Source organism: Budorcas taxicolor, chromosome 25 (genome assembly GCF_023091745.1).
Source record: "Budorcas taxicolor isolate Tak-1 chromosome 25, Takin1.1, whole genome shotgun sequence".
NCBI classification, from domain to species: domain Eukaryota; kingdom Metazoa; phylum Chordata; class Mammalia; order Artiodactyla; family Bovidae; genus Budorcas; species Budorcas taxicolor.
This window is the reverse complement of record NC_068934.1, coordinates 51,178,123-51,189,668: the sequence shown is the minus strand read 5'-3', so window position 1 is coordinate 51,189,668 and position 11,546 is coordinate 51,178,123. Positions and strand designations below refer to the sequence as shown.

At 58.0% G+C, this 11,546-nt stretch overlaps 1 protein-coding gene across 3 annotated transcripts in view; it reads left to right on the top strand.

Annotated features, from left to right (window-relative positions):
- Positions 1-6,852: 6,852 nt before the first annotated feature.
- Positions 6,853-11,546, top strand: part of AP2A2 (adaptor related protein complex 2 subunit alpha 2) — a 68,570-nt gene continuing 63,876 nt past the window's right edge. For all 3 annotated transcript variants that reach the window (XM_052662558.1, XM_052662557.1, XM_052662559.1), the window contains exon 1: positions 6,853-7,037. In XM_052662558.1, coding sequence (XP_052518518.1) covers positions 6,971-7,037 — 67 coding nt within the window. In that variant the 5' untranslated portion in view covers positions 6,853-6,970. The remainder of the gene's footprint in view (positions 7,038-11,546) is intronic.

Sequence of the window (11,546 nt, the reverse complement as noted above, 5' to 3'; positions counted from 1 at the left end):
CCTGGAGTCAGCGCGCTCTCTGTCCCTGCCTCTGGGAAGGGCGGCACTTGTCAAACGTGGATCCTACAAAGCTGGAACCCTCCGGAGGCTAACAGTAACCGCCCCCACCCCATCCCCAATCTCAGCTCCCAGCAAGGTCAGTGCCCCTCAGGAACAAACTGAATACACAGTCGCAAGCAGTTTTGGCCCTGAAGCGTTCGCCACCTGACCCAAGCTGGCGGACCCCGCCATCCAGAGTTGCTCCCGGCAGTTTCCTGCAGAAAACCGCAGCCCATCCCTGCAGGTCCAGCCCTGACACCCGCCCCACGGCTGTTTCCCCATTTCTGCTGTTCAAGAGGCTTCTCCCTGAACTGAACTTTGTTCTCTTTATTCCTACTCAGATTTCCTTCCTTCTCTTCCTCCTATTCCTGCCAGCTGACCCCCACAGTCTTCCCAGGGGATGGGGGCTGGCGAGTGTGCCTAAGACATGTCACATACCAACCGTCAAGTGTCAGGTTTAAGAGAATCTCAGCCAAATGTTAGCATTTACAGATTAAGTGAAATCTGAACACATGGGTTGTTCATGTTTCTGGAAGATTTGCAACAATTTGGGGTTCACCATTTTAAATATCTAACCAATTGAGGATATGAGTTCTTGAGTACCTGATATTTTGTTGTCAATTCAGACAAGTTGGAGCACATAAAGGGAAATAAAAGATAAATTCAGTTTGAAGTGTTGAAAAGGCTTAATTGAGTTGTAGATGGCAAAGGCCCCTTAAAAATGACTATAAAACCTGTTAGGGTTATAAAGGGGATAACAAGGTTTGTAAAATTGAACTTAGCAGGTTAAAAAATGGAGCTTTTAAATTAGAACATTAATAAATCGAATCCCAATTATTTGAATTTAATGTAAGTCTGAGTATAGCCCCCTTGCTCAGCCCCTAAACTCTAACCCCTAGCCCCCATCGCTGGCCCCGTTGCCTGAGGAGCAGCCGGCCCTGTCAGGTCCAAGCTCTGAGCGGTGAGCCCAGGTCTGGCCCACCTTGCCTGCCCCCTGTTGCAGAGGGCACCAGAGGACACACCAGGGCAGATGCAGCCCCATGGAGCAAGGGGGGCTTCAGAGGCCAGCCCTCCTGCCGCCATTGAGCCCTCTCCCCATGTTCTGGGACACTGCAGAGCCCACCTCAGGGGCACCAGCAAGCTGAGGAGCCCGAGTCAGAGGCGGCCTCTCCAGGGTGACCTTGAGGGCATCCCTGACTCACTATGGGGAGCCCATTGCCTGTAGATACCCCGAGGGCACCCACACGTGGCTGCTGGCGGTGCCTGGTGGCTGTGGAGCTCCAGGAGGCCGGGCTTGTGTCTCCCCTGGGCCGGCCAGCGCTCCCCGGGGGCAGGGGCGAGGGGGGGGTCCCTGTCCTCACCGGTAGCCCCAAGGCGCCCTTCACTTGCTGAGTCAGCACAGGATTAGTCTTTCCTGCCAGGGGCCTCTCGTGACTTGTCCTGTTTTAATGGGGTCACCCCAAGGGCAGGGCACGAGCACGGTCACCGATGGTGTCCTGCCACTTCTGGGCCTCAATTTGGTTCTCAGGCCGGAAGGCCAGGAGGAGGCACACACGCCCGGATTTCCTGCCGCCCAGCCCTCCCCTGCTTGTGGATGGAGACATCCTCCCTGGGTGCTGGGATAAGCAAAGTCCAGAGGGAGAAGGGCAAGGGCGCAGGGCGTGTCACATGGGGCGGAAGCTTCCAGATACCGCTCCAAGCCAGCACAGCAGGCCTTCTGTCCCTGCGCCCCGCCCCAGCTCACCTGGCCCGGGCACCACAGACTGACCGGCACGTGGGTGTCCAGTCAGCGGCAGGGCGGGTGCTGCGCCCCAGGGTAGGTTCTGTGACAGGCAGGGGCTGTGCACGGGGTCGTGTGCTTTGCGGTGTCCATCCCGGCTTTTAATGCTCCTCGCCACCGCACGCCCACGTGAAAATACCATAGCAAGGGTGAGACGGTACGTAAGTCCACAAAGCCAAAGGGGCAGCGTGTCTTGGGGGCTGTAGTGGGGCACATGGAGTGGTGGACCCTGGCAGGCTGTCCACGTCCCGATCTACGGCCCCTGTGACGCAGACCTTGTTTGGAAACAGAGTCTTTGCGGATGTGAGTAAGAAGCTCAGGACAAGGTCAACTTGGATCTAGGGGGGGACCTCAATCCAATGACTGGGATCCTTAGGAGAGGGAGGAAGATCAGAGACAGACATGGGGGAGAAGGCCATGGGCTGAGGGAGGCAGAGACAGGGTCCCACGTCCCCTAGCCGAGGCTGCAGGCAGTCCCTCGAAGCTCGAAGAGGCAGGAAATGCAGTCCTGCTTATCGCCTCCAGAGGACCCACGCCGCAGGCACCTTGACCACGGGCTTCCGGCTGCTGGAACCACGAGAGCGTCCATTTCTGCCGTTCCCGAACCGTCAGTTTCTGATGATTTGCTGCAACGTCTGGAGGAAACCGCTATGAGTGAGCCGCTCAGCCGTGTCCAGCTCTTCGTGGCCCCGTGGACTGCAGCCCACCAGGCTCCTCTGTCCATGGGATTCTCCAGGCAAGAATACTGCAGTGGGTTGCCATTCCCTTCTCCAGGGGATCTTTCCAACCCAGGGATCGAACCTAGGTCCCCTGCATTTTAGGCGGATTCTTTACTGTCTGAGCCTATGGTGGTGCTGAAGGCCTGCAGTGATATTTTTAGGTATATTTTCTTTCCCAAAGCTGTTTTTCTCAGGCTAATCTTAAAATTGGCATAGATTCCATCAGCTCACCCTTAGAGGAAAGAGCTGCAGTGGGTGAGTGTAGGCCTGAAACACCCCAAACGCTCTAAAACAAGAGGCCTGTTCAGTGATAACTGACTGCCTACCAGGCTGGCTGATCTGTGCTTTAAGGGCAAGGGGTGTATTTTTCAACAGGTACCTCAGGGAGACTGAGTCATGGGTTCCTGCTCTGGAGGTGATCGGGATGCCTGACCTGGCAGCATTCTGGAGGGCCAGGATCCTCACAGCCACCTTCCCCGCCCCTCCCCTCTTCAGCGTCACCAGCTGCGCTGCTCCTGCAGCCCATGAGTGACAGCGCTCGTAAGGCCCCTTCAAGCCTAAGGGGAATGGATGTGAAATGGTCCTTGTTTGGGGGCTTTTGGGTTTGTTTTGGGGGGTTTGTTCTTGCTTCTTTATTTAAAGAAAGGTAGACCGCTGCAAGTAGGACCTCGTTTGAGGGTGTCTGGCATCTTGGAGGGGATTCCCAGGTGGCACTGGTGGCAAAGAACCCGCTTGCCAATGCAGGAGATGTAAGTGGTGTAGGTTCATTCCCTGGGTGGGGAAGATCCCCTGGAGGAGAGCATGGCAACCCACTCCAGTATTCCTGCCTGGAGAATCCCATGGACAGAGGAGCCTGGCGGGCTACAGTCCACAGAGCTGCAAAGAGTCGGACACGACTGAAAGGACTTAGCAGGCATGCGTGGAGTCTTGGAAGCTTGACTACCCTAAATTTTCTTCCAGACGGACCTCGAGAGCTTGTCTGGAGGTTCCAGCAGGGGCGTACAGCTACTCAAATCTCTTGACCCCAGAACACTCCCCTGCTATTGGGGGAGGTTGTCCTCTTCAAGTGAGCATGCTGCTTTGGGATGGAAGCATATGGAGCTGTGGAGGAGGAAGGGGACGCCCGCCTAGTCAGCCAGAGCAGCTAGATCAACCCTGGTGATCAATGGGGTGGCAGATGTTGCAGCCAGATGGCCCTGAAACGTGGTCTTGATGAGAAGCCACAGGCCAGATTGGGGGGCATTCTGACATGTCCCAGGCACCAGAATCCCACTGACACAGCGCCATGGGCATGGGAATAGGTGGGAGTCAGCAGCTAGGGTTGGCAGGTGTAACAGAGCCCCCAGTTACAGCGGCACAAACGTGGACAGGCTGAGGGCTCACGCAGTGCAGGGCTGGTGTGAAATAGAGCTCAGCCATCAGAACCGTGCTCCAGGTAGGAAAATGGAAAAGGAGGGGCAGGGATTCAAAATCAGGTCCCCAAAAGTGCTCCCTCAAGTCATCGTCTGTCCTGGGTTGAATTATGTCTTCTAAAGTTTCACATGCCAAAGTCCTCAGTCCCCGTTGCTCTGCAGGCGCCGTATCTGGGTCGTTGCAGGTGTAATTCATTAAGAGGAGTTCATACTTGGCCCCTGATCCAGCATGATGAGTGTCTTTGTAAAAGGGGGAAATTTGGACACAGACAAGCATCGAGGGAAGATGGTGTGGGAGACACAGGCTGAAGACGGCTGTCGAGAGGCCAAGGACAGAGGTCTGGACCAGATCCTCAGTCTCAGCCTCGAAGGAAACAGTCCTACTTGATCAACAGCGTCCAGCCTCCAGAACTGGGAGAGAGCGCAGCACTGAGCTCCCCTCCGTGCATCACACGCAGGAGCTTCTAGCATCTCAACCCCGTTTAAACACGGGGCCACCGCGTCCAGCCTCCAGACCCTCAACTGCCCAGGCAGACTCAGGTGACCCAGATTGCCGAGTGCCCCTTGGGATTGATCTGCTCTCTCAGAATCCATCCTGCACAAATTCTACAGAGTTCTAACGACAGACACTCAGCTTCCTGCAGTTCTCCTGGCGGCCAAGCCTTCACATCCGGGTGTGACTGGGTGTTGGGACCTCCCTGTCCCAGGTCTCAGTGGATGGGGTTGGGCCAGGAGGTTTGGAGGGGAACTGACTTTTCTCCTACAAAGTAACCTCTCCGAGGATGTCATGACTGGATCTTCAAGTATGGGGACAATGTTGTCTAATGAGGGCTGTGGAGGGTGACGGGGCTCCTGGAGAGTAGGGCTTGGCGTCGCCCTTGCTGCCCCACCGCCCACCCACCTCTCTGGGCCCCAGCCAGGGAGGCCACAGGTTCACCTCCCGTGTCTCTTTCACAACAATCCGAATCTGCCGTGTGTGACTCTGGGCTCAGTTTAATGGCTACGAGAGAGGAGACGGGCCGCCACAGGCAGGTTCCCGCCTCCCCAAGGTGAGCAGTCAGGAGCTTCAGCTCATCTCTGTCCTCCAGGTGGTCTGGCTTCCTTCAAAGGCCCCACCCACTACAGAGTTCTTGAATTCCTCATGCCCTGCCTGCTGGCCAAGACGGGATATGCTCAGTCCCTGCAGCCTGGCTGAGCACATCATTCCTGGTGAGCACAGGGGGCCACGGGGGCCCAGGACACCACATCCTGTCCCCGAACACGCACGGCTGCTTGGACCTCCAGCCCCGTCTGGGCCAGGATGCCAACCCCAATTTTCTGGAAGGTTATTGTCAACAACCCCCTCCAGACATTATGGGAAGGAAACTGGGTCACTTGTAAAGCTGACAGGCCCAGACACAAGCAGGACCACTCTGGGTACCATGGCCCCTGGTTCTGGGCTGCCCTGCCTTTGTTTCTTCTTCAGAATGCAAGTGTTGGGGCCTTCCCTCCCATTGGCCACGGAAGGAGGAGGGCCTGGGAACCAGCACGGGCTGGTCCAGTTCACACAGTCCAAGAAAGGGAGCACTGCATGCTGCCGAAAGGTTGAGTGGCCTGAAGGGCAGATGAAGGCACGGCAGGGGGCAGGGGGCAGGGGTCTTTCTCACGGCCAGTGGCATGTCCCAGCAGTCTCTGGACACCAACTCCCCCACCCTGACCCCCCACCAACATACACACACATGTACAGGGATCCCAGGAGGTGTAGGAAGCCCAGGGTCAGCACTGAGAGAGGTGTGATGGCTGTCCATCTCTAAGCCTGTCCTCCGAGAAGCCCCTCCACTGTGGGCTGAGTTTGCCACCTGTCCACGCCACGCATGAGCCCCTGCAGCCTCTTGGCACTGCCCTGCCCAGTGAGTGGCGGCCAGGGGTGGGTCATGGTCTCCTCACCTGAGTCCCCAGGCCTGGCTACGGTAGGGTTATCTCCTCCCCTGGGGAAACAGGCCCTAGCAGGTATCTCCTTCAGGAAGCCCTCGGCAGCCCAGCCCTTTGAAAGCTTTGGAAGGTGGTGAAATTGCTGCCTTATATGGATTCGGGTCTCCACAGGTTCTGGCTTCCCCCAGGGGTCCCAAAGGACCAGAGCTTGGGTCCTTGGTCCATGGAAGGGGACCTGTCCCTTTTTTCTCCTAGCCAGGGTCCATCAGGGGCCCAGCCTCTTACTGAGAAGGGAGCCGGGGTGGGTCTGGGCTGTGGCACTGGAACCTCTCTGGAGAGAGAGAGGCCGTCCCACTTCGTGAAGGACAGCTTGGTGGGGCCACCTGCTCTCCAGACAAACTCCTGGGGTGTCTGCCTGCTAAGGCCCCTGCAGTGCACTGCGGGTGGGCCCCGGTCCTGCCTCCACCTCCCCACGCTGCGCAGGTGGGTGGCGGCAACAGTGGCAAAGGGTGCGGTTGGTCACCACGGAGCTGGATTCAAGACTGAGCCCGGTCCCCCGGTGCTGTCAAGGGGTGGGGGGACGCTGTCTCTTCAGGGCTGTCTCCCCCTGGTAAAGAGACGGGCCGGCTCTGGACGGCCGGGTGATGGGCAGCTGGCCCCAGAGCTCTGGATGGGGACGGGTCCCCCGCGGGAGGCCGACGGCAGGCGGCCCCAGAGCCGGGCGGGGAGGGCGGTGGGACGGTGGGCCGAGGCGCGGCTGGCGGTGCGGGTTCCCGCGTGGGGGGGGGGGGGTCGGGCGGGGAAGGATCCTGCGCGGCGCAGCCCGGCGCCCCCTCGCCTCCGCAGGGCCCCTCCCGCGGCGCGCGCCCCCCGGGGCCGCCGCCCGGCCGCGCGCGCCCGCCGCCGACGTGCTCGCCCCCGCGCCCCGGCCGCCGTCGGTCGCCGCGCGCGCGAGCGTGCGTGCGTGCGCGCGCGCGCGGCGGCCCCGAGAGCGGCGCTGGAGCCTGAGGCGACGGGGCTGAGGCGGCTCCTCCCGGCTCCCGCTGCTGCGGCCCGCTGCCCTCTCCTTCCCGGGGCCCGCCAGCCCAGGCCGCTCCCCAGGCCCGAGGATGCCGGCCGTGTCGAAGGGGGACGGGATGCGGGGCCTGGCGGTGTTCATCTCGGATATCCGCAACTGTGAGTGGCTGGGCGCCGGGCCGGCCTGCGGGGGGCGGGGGCGCAGGCCGGGGTGAGGGGCTCCGGGGCGCGGACCTGGCGGGCGGGGGTCCTGGGGTTGGGGTCCGGGGCGCGGACCTGGCGGGCGGGGGTCCTGGGGTTGGGGTCCCGGGCGCGGACCTGGCGGGCGGGGGTCCTGGGGTTGGGGTCCCGGGCGCGGGCTTGGAGGGCGGGGGTCCTGAGGTTGGGGCTGGGCTCCCGGGCGCGGGCTTGGAGGGCGGGGGTCCTGAGGTTGGGGCTGGGCTCCCGGGCGAGGGCTTGGAGGGCGGGGGTCCTGAGGTTGGGGCTGGGCTCCCGGGCGCAGACCTGGCGGGCGGGGGTCCTGGGGTTGGGGTCCGGGGCGCGGACTTGGAGGACAGGGGTCCTGGGGTTGGGGTCCCGGGCGAGGGCTTGGAGGGCGGGGGTCCTGAGGTTGGGGCTGGGCTCCCGGGCGCGGACCTGGCGGGCGGGGGTCCTCGGGTTGGGGCTGGGTCCGGGGTACGGGCAGCGTTCAGCACCCGCGCAGGGGGCCTGGCTCTGCTGAGGGGCTTCTGGCGAAGCCGCCCCTCCCCAGCATGATGTCACCCCGAGCAGTCGGCCGGTCTTTCTAGTAACGGAGCATCTAACCCAGCGTTTTCCAGAATAGCGTGCCTTTTCACTGGGAGTGGGAGTAGCGAAACCCGCGTCTTGCGGGGAAGCAGCTGCTTGACCCGGGTCCTGGCGGCCTGTTAGGCCCTGATTAAAGTGATTCGCTCCCAGGGAATCGGCCCCAGGTGGTGGCGCGGGATGGCCTCGGGGAAATGCTGCTCTGCCCGCTGTCTTTGGTCAGGGACCGAGTTTTCAGCGACATGTGCCCCTCACAGAGTGGGAAACTCCATACGGACAGGTGGGCCCGGCTGGAGGCGGGGGCCGCACTCTTCCCCCGCCGATACATTTGACTTTGGTGCGCAGAAATTCCTGTTGACTTTCAGGTAATGTTCCCTCTGGGCTTCCCCTGGTGGCTCAGGCGGTATAGTCTGCTTGCGGGAGACTAGAGTTTGATCCCTTGGTCAGGAAGGTCCCCTGGAGAAGGAAATGGCAGCCCACTCCACTATTCTTGCCTGGAAAATCCCATGGGTGGAGGAGCCTGGGAGGCTATACAGTCCATGGGGGTCGCAAAGATTCCGACACGACTGAGCGACTTCACTTTTCCCTTTATTTAATTAAACAAATAAAATACACAAAACCAGTTTCTTGTCTGGCTTTAATTCTCATTTTTTACCCACCAGACATTTGTGGATTTCAGTGGCTGAGATTCACTGTATGTTTTAAAGAATGCATGTAATCACCTGCTGGTACATGTTGTTGTCCGGAGCCCTCCTGTGATCTCCTCACTTCCTTAGACTGGGGTGGAGGACCTAGACTGTGGAAGGTTCTAGCTTCTGTTCCTTCCCCTTTTCTGCAAGAAATCCATGTGGAAACACACCCTGAGGTCTGCACTTTTACAAGTAGGGCAGTATCCTTTTGTCCTCTGCTGTGTAATGTGATTTTCTAGATAATAAGATGCATAGTCGTAATGCTAAAGTGTGGGTGTGTTGCTGCTTCAGGAGACCCTTGGGCCAGGGCTCAGCTGCCTTAAATTAACCTTGACATCTGTCCTTTCATTTTGGAAGAAATTCCTTTGGGCAGGTCATTGAGCTTGAAATCCCTTTCCTCAGTTTTGTAGACTAGTTCTGCTAACCAAATGTGCTCTGTGCTGGGTCTGCCACAGCGTGTGGATTTGGCCTGTCGACTGGGTATAGACAGACTTCCTCCACGTCTGCCCTGTGGCATTTGGGCCTGATCACTTGTGTGACTCTCTGCTGTGGCCTCTACCTTCTAAATGCTTCAGTTGTGACAACCAGAAATGTTTCCAGCTGTTGCCTTGGTGGGCACCCCCACTCTGGGCCCTGAGTAGCTGGTGTGTAACAGTGAATTAGACAGTGTCTTCAGTGAAGGAGCTGCTGTAAGAAGAAGTGCCTAATCCTTCGGAGGGCCGGGGGTGGGCTCAGGCCTCTGTTTAACGTCGCCCCCTCCTCAAAACCAGCTTTCCCACCACACCTTCTGGCTACCCGGCAGCAGCCGCGAGGCTGTCCTCTCCTGTCAGGACAGCGTGGGCAGTTCGCGGCGCTCTGTCCCCTCCCCGCCCCACCCTGAAGCCCCACAGGGTGGGGGCCACACGCAGTGTGAGTTGCTCACCCTGTAGCTGAGTAGGCGAGTGCAGAGAAGCTCTACCCTGGGAGTGATCTGGGGCCTGTTCTGGCCAGGCCTGGCAGGTGGTGGGCACAGCAGGGAGGAGGAGGAGGTCTGACCTGAGAGCCTGCCGCCTGGTCAGAGCTGCTCTGAGCTTGAGCCCTCGGTGGCGGGTGGGGGTCCCCACTTCCTCTGCTCACGGCTCTGCTTTGCTGTCGTGGGAGTGGCCCCTGTGCAGAGAGGGCGCCTGGGCCCACGGCCACAGAGCTCTGTCTACCCCACTGACACCGACGGAGTGTGGCGCTGAAGTATCACTGAAGTGTTTCAGCTCTAAAATTGTGGCTTCCTTTGCCTTTCTGCATGATGTGGTCTCTTAAGTGTCCCCCTTAGCACCAGCCCTGCCTCAGGTGGCGGCTGGCTGCAAGCTGCTGCCGGGCCTGAGAGGTGCCCGTGTCCTGGTGCTCCATGTAGCTTTGTGGCTCAGGTAGCAAGCCAGCTCCGTGCCTCGTACATTAACTTGGTCCTGTCTTACTGACTTCAGCCCGCTAAATTTGACTCAGTGAATTGGGTGTGTGGGAGTTCATGAACTGTTTCTCTCGATCGTTTTTAAATATGTTGTTAAAAACATTCTACTCCTTTTATTTAGTTCTAGTTGTAAAATAATTTTTTTATTCAGAAATAAATATGGAGTCCTAGGAAGTTGCAAAGAAAAGGACAGGGAGGCCCCGGCATTCCTCAGCCATCTCCCCTCTCTCATGACAGTGTAGCTCCAACACCAGGAAGCTGACACTGGTCCAGTCGGCCAGGTGTAGTCACATTTCTCAAGTGTTGTACGCAGGATGTATGTGCGTGTGCATGAGTGTGTGTGTGTGCAGGTCTGTGAACTTTTTCTGGGCCGCACCACAAGGCTTGCGGAATCCTAGTCCCAACCAGGGCCTCTGCAGCGACAGCGAGGAGTCCTAACCGCTGGACTACGGAGAAGCCCCGAGGCCTTTGTGCTTCCCCAGGCGCAGCTTCACGCGACCCCACCGCAGAGAAGATGCAGGGCTGTTTCACCATCACACAGCCCTCTTGTGCCACCTCGTGTAGTCAGCCTCTGCCCCGGCCACTCACGTGCGTTCTCCGTCTCTGTGTCGCCTCTCAAGGATGTCGTGTGAGTGAAACTGTGCAGTGCGTGACCTGCTGAGGCTGGCTTTTCTCACTGGCACAGTCCCTGGAGGGCCATCCATTTAAGCACTGAAGTCAAAATGAAGCATCTGGGCCTTCGTTGGTGGTCCAGTGGCTAAGACTCTGCCCTCCCAGTCCAAGGGGCACGAGTTCCATCCCTGGTCAGGGACTGAGATCCCGCACGCTGCATGGAGTGGCCAGAACAACAAACAAACAGAAAGCAAACAAAAGGGAAGAACTGCTGAAACTGGTAAAGTGATGGCGATTTGCTGTTTATTTGGTGGTTTGGGAAATTTGTTTGCTTTTGCACATACTATAGTACCGGCAGAGGAGCTTTGCGCATTGACTTGCTGCTGGAACGTTGCTGCAGATGTGGAACCTGCTGAAAACGTCAGAACTGACTACAGAGCAGCAAGGGCCGCGCTGAGGGAGAGAAGCGACGCGACTTCGTTCTTGTGGAGCCCGTCATGTTGCCAGTGGGCAGGAAAATGCCATTTGTTCCCTCCATGCACGCGGTGGTGGGAGCTGGGGCTGCACGGATGAGTCGAGACACTTCCATGGTGCTTGGAGGCTTTTTATTTAATCCCTCCAGGCACTCACGCAAATGAAGGGATTCAAGTGGACAGATGTAATTAGCCATTTGGCCAAAAACAATTCCCATGTTCTTGGAGAAAGCACGGGGCTTGCTGCAGGTGCAGGGATTTAACTAGAGGGTGCCTGGCAGTGCCCTGTCCTGTGGTCGCCACAGAGCTCGATTGCCCCCCATTTCTGTTGTTAATAACTTCGCTGAAACTGGGCACTCCTTTGAATTGTATTTTAGCATGACTAAAGTGTAAAAAATTTTACTTGTTTGTAAAATTCCATTTGTTATGAGTCATAAATTGGACGTGAAAATTTAAATTCGGCGTAAAACTTCAATGTTGAAATGAAATGTAGTTTGGCACTTGATTTTCCTGGGTAGCAGTAAAGATCAGAATCGGGTGGTCAGCCTGCATTGTAACTTTTTAAAGTTTTTTTTAAAGTAAGGTTCAGTTTAGTCTTGTCTGTACATTTAAAAAATGCTGACTTTTTGAAAAAAGTGCTCTGGTTGCATATTTCCTTTTGCACTCTTAC